The sequence below is a fragment of the Synchiropus splendidus genome, chromosome 12, assembly GCF_027744825.2.
Source record: "Synchiropus splendidus isolate RoL2022-P1 chromosome 12, RoL_Sspl_1.0, whole genome shotgun sequence".
NCBI classification, from domain to species: Eukaryota; Metazoa; Chordata; class Actinopteri; order Syngnathiformes; family Callionymidae; genus Synchiropus; species Synchiropus splendidus.
This window is the reverse complement of record NC_071345.1, coordinates 10,823,669-10,832,094: the sequence shown is the minus strand read 5'-3', so window position 1 is coordinate 10,832,094 and position 8,426 is coordinate 10,823,669. Positions and strand designations below refer to the sequence as shown.

Sequence of the window (8,426 nt, the reverse complement as noted above, 5' to 3'; positions counted from 1 at the left end):
CGCGGCGCTGCTTACTGGAATACTTTGAGTCACACACCTGTTAGACAAGTTGAATCCCCGGTTCCTGGCAGAGATGTCTGCAACGTGTTGCTCCTTACATAAGTCACCATGGCATTTTTATGTGGCTCAGGCTTCTAATGGCCCTGGCAACTCTTCAAGAGAGATATTTGTGGGTAATTGACTCTAGTCCAAGAGTGTTTTCTTTCCCACTGAGAACAGCCCTCTTCTGGTAGCTCAAGTAAAACAGTATAAAAGTGCTTACACCCCTATAACCTATCATCACTGTCCTCCAAAGACACCCATCCCTTCCATCTTTCCATCCTCATCTATTCCACCCACGAACCTCACTGGCTGCCTCCAACGTCTCCTTTGTCCTTCCAACAGTCTCCAGCCAACACCTCCTCTGTCGGTCCTCTCCCTGTGTCCAGTACATCCAAGTTTGGCCTCATAAAATGATCATAAAACAGTGTAAATAATCCTCTTAGAAACATGGAAAGCACAAACCTTTGAGTCACTCCAGCATTATAACTGTGAGATTCCTGATCAAGGGCCACAACTGACCCCTGGGTTGGACTTTTTAAAGGTATTGCTGTGATAATAATCCACTTTTCACGGCTCAGGAACAGATGTGAGTCTGAAAGAGCAGGTGGCACGTTATTGACTTCTTGTGATTTTGCCATATAATTACGCAATATGATGAAACAGGTGTGTCTGTGCGGTTTTGGCTTGTTTTCACAGCAAAATCTGAATTTGACAGGAACTCGGCGGCGCAGAGGCTGGAAAATCCCCGGCCATGTTGTGACATAAAGGGAGGAACCCGAAGCACACAATGATACACTGGCGGGTCCTGAAAACATCCGTCGATGGAGAATCCTCTCATTTTTAACACTGGAATCGTGGCTGTGAATGTGTGCTCTATTTGTGTTGTCTCAGCACCATATATATGACTCATTCATCACATGAGGCCAGGGACATCAGGCAAGACTCTTCATTGACATGGACTTTTGGCTTCCACCTGTCTGTCTATTTATTCAGAGAAATATTAGACGGCCGGTCAGTAAACAGTGACAGGCGCAGTCACATTCAAACACACGCACAAAGCCATGTCAGGTCTGACTCTCACCTGGAATGAACTCATTATCTGTTCGATCAGAGGTAGACGTGAATGTGGAAGACACGACGTGATGGAGCTGCAGTGAAGCCTCAGCTGTAGCTGTGCTGGGCCAGACGCTGCTTCTATGCCTACGAATGGCAATAACTTGGTTGTCCAGTGTTTTCAATACTGTACATAAAGAAGAGGGTAAACAATGGGAAAAACATATGCTGGATCATGACTTGACAGTTGAGTAGCCATGCTTTTTAATACTCGATACATGTACTCCCACACCTCCAATAATTATTGAGAGAGGTAGCAGTAGAGTAAATGTGTCTTTAACAAAAAGGTTATTTCCGGTATGAAGATGCAGCAAATGCATTTATATCTGTCTGTGGTTTTATTATTTAAAAGCTTCTCCAGGAAACCTGAGCGTGAATGTGACAGAAAACATTAGTATTTGATGTAAAACTGCTTCTTTGTAAAAGTTACAAAAATATCTATGACTTGAATAATGGTGTATTTAACAATAAGGTTCTTTCCGGTATGTAGACGCAGTAACTGTCTCCTGCAGTGGTTCTAGTCTGTGTGACATCTAGTGTTCTGAGGTAAACAACGTCACCATCTATTTTAACATCTATATTCCGTGACTGGCTTTGATCATACCAACAAAAGGAAGCATTCATGAAGAGTTATGAGAGTCATTTGGAAAGTAATTCCGACTGTGGGGGGGGAGGAATTTCAGAAATGACTCCTCATCAAATGAAGGATCCTTTTTTATTTGTCTACTTCCTGGTGCGAGTGGTTTTTGGTTTCATGTCGCAGAATGACAGGTGGAAAAGATGAACACAATGCTCAATTCATGGTTAAAGCCTTAACCTATGTTTGAGTCTCACGCAGACTGGCACATTGAGTCTTGCTCGGCCACTGACTGGAAGGATCTGTCAAGAAGTGCCGTTGCATAATCGTGAATTTCAGCCAAAAGCATGGTGACTAAGTTCCTCATCAGCTCAGGATTCTGAAATGTCACCTCACTCTTTGATTCTAATAATAGATTCTCAACAAAAAAGCCAGAAAAAGTCTTCTTAAATAACTGTAGAATCGTTGGAGAGCACACGAAATGAACAACGCTCTGTTATATTGTTATTAAACTGTAAGCAATGTCTCAATAATGAAGACAAGTAGCAATATAATTTACAAAGCATTAAAGGGGATTGACATAACCATTCATCTATTACACCTTTATTCTCTTCAGTTACTCGAGAAAATCCCAGCTACACAGGACAAGAGGCGGAGCTACACCCAGGGCAGGCCACATGACGACAGACAACCACTCACACAGTCACAGCTGTGGCTGTCTCTTGACTCTGGGAGGAAACCTGAGCATGAATGTTCCGGTACAGCTACATGTGACAGAAAACATTAGTATTTGATGTAAAAGGGTTTGATGTAAAACTGCCTCTTGGAAAAACAAAGAAAGTCGGCTGCTCACAAGTGGATGGATAGAACTGGACCAGCCGAACATGCGGACTCATACTTCAGCTGAAATGCTTGCGATGATACCATCAGCTTGCTGTCTTTTTCAAGGCGTGACTTGTGTGTACTCCGGTACTGTAGGTTACAGGAGGTCTCCACAAAGTATCACCCACTGGCCAACGGATGGGTTTCAACAGGCCGACAGGCTTCAGAGAACAGTGTCACAGAGTGACAGATGTTGGTCCTCTGAACTAGGTCACAATTTTTTCCATTAGTTTTTGCTTTTATTTAGTTTTCAATTTTTGTCTTTCAAATTCAATTTGAAAAAAGTTTACAGTGGCGTGGGTGGTTGTAATGAGTTTCAGTTTTTGAAAAACGATTACTTTCAGTCGAGTTTTTATCAGTTTTAGTTCCTTGTTTTTTTCCCTTCAATTGAAGATTGAAGTACAAAACATTGAAATGGACAAAAATAGTCAGTAGTGAACACTCAACAGAAGACACCAGGTGAAAAAAAAAGCATTAAGTTTGGACAGATGATGCTTTTGCCCAACGACGACCATCGCACTAGTCAGCGTTGTCAGGTCAAGGTCGTCCACACAAGTCACGCCAAGACATGCCGCACCTGGCCGACAGCTGTCGCAAAACCTGTCAAAATAAAAACGTATTTTCAATCATCTCAAGACGCTTCCTTATGAAATAAACAAAGACAAAAACAAAGGACAATTTCAACATAGTTTTCGTTCGTTTAGTAAACAGACAACGCAGTTTCATTACCATTTTAAGAAAACTTTTCATTTTTGTTTATTGGATTTTTTAAATTTCAGTTAGCAAACTGAAATTTTTCCATTAGTTTCTACATCTACGGTGACTTTACCTCTAAAACACACTGATGCGCACAATCTGCCAATGGATAGTTTGGAACCAGGTCATTGCCTTTGTGTCCGCGAGGGAAACATAAACACCACACAAGCAGGTAAGAGGTGAAGACATGCTCCCGTTCTCTTCAGTCACAATCCATGCCACGGAAATATAGGTCAGACTGGCCAAACCCAAATGTTTGTCTTTGTTCTCTAGCGTAGGCTGTTGACAGAACACACGCCTGTGTTCTTAAATAAATAAACTGAATCAGTCGGTTTTACGCCTCGATTTTCAACTTCAAGCTAGTTCTAAGGTGCAAAGGGTTAAAAACAAGGATGGAAAATATTCCCATCTTCCAGAAGGCAGTAATGAGCGTCCTCTCACCTTGTGTTTCAACTCTTGTTTATCTGAAGAGCCACGTCAAAGGTGACACCATTAAATCGACTTGCTTTGTTGTGTCATCTCATAAAAAGTCCCAAGATGAACAGGTGGCAACTGGGTGTAGTAAACAGTGTTGTTGTTGTTGTTGTTGAGTCCAAGTGGGTCATGGTGAGGAAGCTGGGGGACCAATAGACGCTTCGACTGTTCACACCTCTAATGGCTTCTAACTGGAGACTCTATTAGCTAAAGATGCTGTTAGCACCAACAACCAAAGATTAAAACCCCACGGACAAGTGATGACATTCAAGTCAAGGTCCTGAAGCAGCATTAAAATGCATGTTTTGTAGCTGTTATTTGGGATTTAGGATCAGGAATCACTTTCATTCATGCAGTTTAGTGCGTCTTTGGACGACTGGAAGACACTGCAGTTGTTTGAACTGTTTATGTTTTTTTATTTAAAAACTTAAGCATTATTTAAAGATCAAAACACAACATGAGTGGTAGAAGTTAAACCTGAGATTTTTTTGTATTTCCTCAACAGTGAAAACAAGCTGCTCAGGGAACGTTTGGCATCTCTTCCTCAAGTTTTGCCGCAATCTTTTCAACCATATCTTTTGTCTGCTAAGAGATAGTGTCTATACATATAGAATTTTAACATGACTGTGTCAGTTCAGTACTGCCTCGGATTGCGGGTGAAAAAAATGAATTATTGTGTGGCGTTTGGATGTAGCATTTTAGACTCAAATCCGAAGTTTATTACACAAACCTGCAAGTCACTACATGCGGTTCAAGGCCGAGGGTGAGTGTTGGGTTGCATTTGCTTCCATTGATGCAATGTCTTCTTTGAGGACTGCGACAAATAAATACTGGATTACTCTGGCGCCTCTTTCCGATTCATTTGCTGCAACAAGAGTACTTATTCATCTATAAATATGAGATTAACCAAGCCATTTGTCAACAATAGTGTCAGTTACAGACACTTTTAGACTCTGTCATTTGCTGAGATTAAAAAGTTGCCAGGACAAGACACCACTGTAGAAATATTAATATAATGTCTTCTGACCGAGGACGGGAGTTTGACCTATGAGTCAAAAGTTGTCAGGTGTGACGTGGTCTGCTGGTGTCGGATGAGGTACAGTCACATGACGGAAATGTCTGAATCCCTGTGTCAAGTTACCAAGCGGTGATGAAGAAGTTGCAACCAAACAAAAACAAAAGACCAAGATTCCAGTTTCTGATATCGACTCCCGTCACAGATGGTGTGAGTATACGTATCTTATACTAAAACTGCGGAAGTATACCTGAATTTTAAACAGCACTGTGAAGCATACTTATGCCCAAGTATACGCAATAAAATTGATTTTAAGTGTTACTTTTTTTCAACTATATTATTGAGGCGATCCAGAAGCAAAGGATCATGGGAGTGGATGACTGGGTGCAGAAAGCAGACAGATACTTACTCTGTTATTGTTTACTTCTCATTTAACTGTGGTTGATAAGTACTTTCATTGAAGTACTACATAATTGTTGGTCACTGTGAGTCTGACCCCCTGCCGTCAACCATAGGTGGCATGTATTGCACTGTACTCTTTAGTGATTGCCAACTGTACACAACAGGGAGGTGAATGTGTACTGCATGACAGACATTTTCACAGATATTTTCATTTTCAATAGTGTGGCTGTAAAATATATATGAATGATTTGAAATGTGAATGAGAAGTAGTACACTACATATGAATACTTGAAAGTATAGCTTTAGTAAACAAAAAAAAAATCTATTTAATCTAAAGAAGTATTGTATACTTTCTAGTAAACCACTAGAATGTGGTTTGGAGTATACTTCAGTGTGTACTTTTGTAAACTTAAAAGGTTCAAATTTACAATGAAGATCTATTAAATCAATAATCTAGAAGCATATGGTTGGTATTACACTTGCTCTACTTATACTTGAACTTCAAGTGTACTACTTTTGGTTAGGGGAAGTGTGCTCCACATTACTTGAACCACAGAGTGAGGGGCCCTTAGTGGGAAAAATATAGGAAAAAATAATCATGTTAAATAGAAATATATCATTGGGACGAGTGGTTCTGCAGTGAGAGGTGTGATATTAATGTGAGGCAATAGCAATAGCCTGACCCCTCTTTACGGGTGCAGGACAGCAGGCGCCTTCAACACTAGTCTTGAGCAGCAGGCGCCTCCGGCGGCACCTCAGAAGCAACGTGGCTCAGAACCTCAAAAACACTTGGCTTGACGTTGAATCGCTTTGTACTCTGTAGCGTCAAGATTACGATGAAACCGGCAGCTCAGGCACCAGTCCGTCAGATGAAAGTCGCGCGACACCGAAACAAGGAAGAGAGATGAAATAATGAGCAAGCGTGAGATGTTGGTCAGATAACCTCTCCTTGGTTTACTGCTTCCTTTAAATGTGAACTGGAAAATCTAGCCACAGCAGAGAAGCTGCCTTCTCATTGGGTGACTGGGCGCCAGATAGCTAGCTTGGTGGAGCCACGGCACTTCCGTAACCTGAGGTTCTCTCAGCAGAACTCCCATTTGTGTCGTGGCTAGGACCTGGCCAGGCAAAAAAAATGGGGAAAATACTACTGTAATTTCCGGAATATAAGCTGCAACTTTTTTCTCGCGGTCTGAACACTGTGGCTTATACAGCTACGCGGCTAATGAAGAGCGTCATGCTGCCAAAGAGTTGAGCCTCATCGCATCAAACCGATGAACTCACAGGTGTTTTATTGTCCTTAAATTCGCCCCTGAGTCCGCCGCTCCGCTAACACCGCCTCCTGGAGGAGTGGAGCCAAGATTCAAGTGCAGAACATTGCCCAGTCTGTTCCATAAGTCGCTTTCAATGCTGGACCCCTTTTCAAAACTAGTTTAGAAGTGACCCTCATGCATTTTTTGGTTATCGATGATTGATTTCCCTCTTAAATGTAGAGGGTGTGGCTAACATCAGGAGCTCTCCACTCTGTGTTTAAAACTCTGAATATGGCAATCTTGTCAACTATGAGATGAAAATCTTGAACAATACCCAAAAGGTCCGCTGTTGTTGCATCAGTGCTTCCAGACGCGCATGTGCACGGAAACACTGCTGTTTGATTGGATGAGAGGTGACAGCGCACTGGTCCTTATAACGGTCCATAGTGTCGAGTGAGGAGCAGCCAACGTTTCCTCCGACTCCATGGAGGACGGCAGGAAGACATGGACCTCAGGCGCAGCATCAATGGGACAACTGACTTTCCTTGTTTGGGGATAGATGAGGCTTTCCTTCAGATGGAAGGGCATTCAGCCAAATGTGTGCTGATCCACCTCTTCATGGCTTTTCATGCTGCCATCACCGTATTCGGAAACCTCCTGGTCATCACCTCCATCCTCTACTTCCGACAGCTCCACTCTCCCACCAACTATCTCATCACCTCGCTGGCTGTGGCCGACCTGCTGGTGGGGACCTTAGTGTATCCCATGACCATCCACTCCTCCCTGACTTCCTGCGTCTTCAGCGACGCACTGCTCTGCCCGGTGCGCCAGGTGCTGGACGTCTCGCTGTGCACGGCGTCCATTTTGAACCTGTGCTGCATTTCCGTCGACAGATACTACGCGGTGTGTGAGCCGCTGAGATACAGAGTTAAAATAAACGATCATGTGGTGGTGCTCATGATCGCGGTGAACTGGGCCGTGTCCTTGCTGATCGGGCTTTGTTTAACTACAGTGGAGATTCATGCACCGTGCGAGGGCCTGTGTGTTATTGTTGTGTTTGTCAGGCTTCTGGGACTCATTATCGCCTTCTACCTGCCGATGACGGTCATGCTGTCTATCTACCTGAAGATCTTCATGGTGGCGCACAGACAGGTGCGCAGCATCCAGGTGGCTGTCCTCAAGACCTCGAACCCGACCATCAGTCGGATGGAAAGGAAGGCGACCACAACCTTGGCCGTCGTCATGGGAACGTTCCTCATCTGCTGGCTTCCCTTTTTCCTCTACACCACCCTCCTCTTTGTGACGCCCGTCAACCTACTTGTGATGGAGTTTCTCAACTGGTTTGCTTTATGTAACTCCACGCTGAATCCCTTCATTTATGGGTTTTTCTACAGCTGGTTCAGGTCGGCTTTCAGGATGATCATAGCTGGTAAAATCTTTAAAGGGGATTTTAGGAACTCAAGACTTCAATGACCTTTCCCCCTCCTTTGTCACATATCCAAAAAAAATATATATATAAATGTGATCTATTTATTTATTTTTGGATGATGTCACTGTAGTTAAAGTTCAAAAGTCTCTACTGGTTTGCAATCCAAAATGCACTTGCACAAAATGATGATTTTACTCTGTCACTGTCAGAGGTGTAGTATGAATGTTGCTTACTGTAATAACATTTTTAATTTAATTTAATTTAATTTAATTTTGAGAAGGTGGTTGGTTCCTTAGTGGTAGAACTGCGCTAGAGTCGCAAGACTATAACTCATTGTGCATGTTCTAATGTTGAAGAGTTTGTCAGCTAAGCGTCTAGAAAGTAAAAGCAGAACCATTAGGAGAAGTACCTCAGGACTCTTTTGGCTCCAACGTCAACATAAATGTAAGATTAGATTAGTTCTCTATGTGGGTGGACGTGTCCCTG

General features: G+C 42.8%; 1 protein-coding gene across 1 annotated transcript; it reads left to right on the top strand.

Moving 5' to 3' along the window:
* Window positions 1–7,015: 7,015 nt before the first annotated feature.
* Window positions 7,016–7,984, top strand: LOC128768599 (trace amine-associated receptor 4-like). The gene has a single exon (XM_053881562.1). The coding sequence runs from the start codon at window positions 7,016–7,018 to the stop codon at window positions 7,982–7,984; it is 969 nt and encodes a 322-aa protein (XP_053737537.1).
* Window positions 7,985–8,426: the final 442 nt, after the last annotated feature.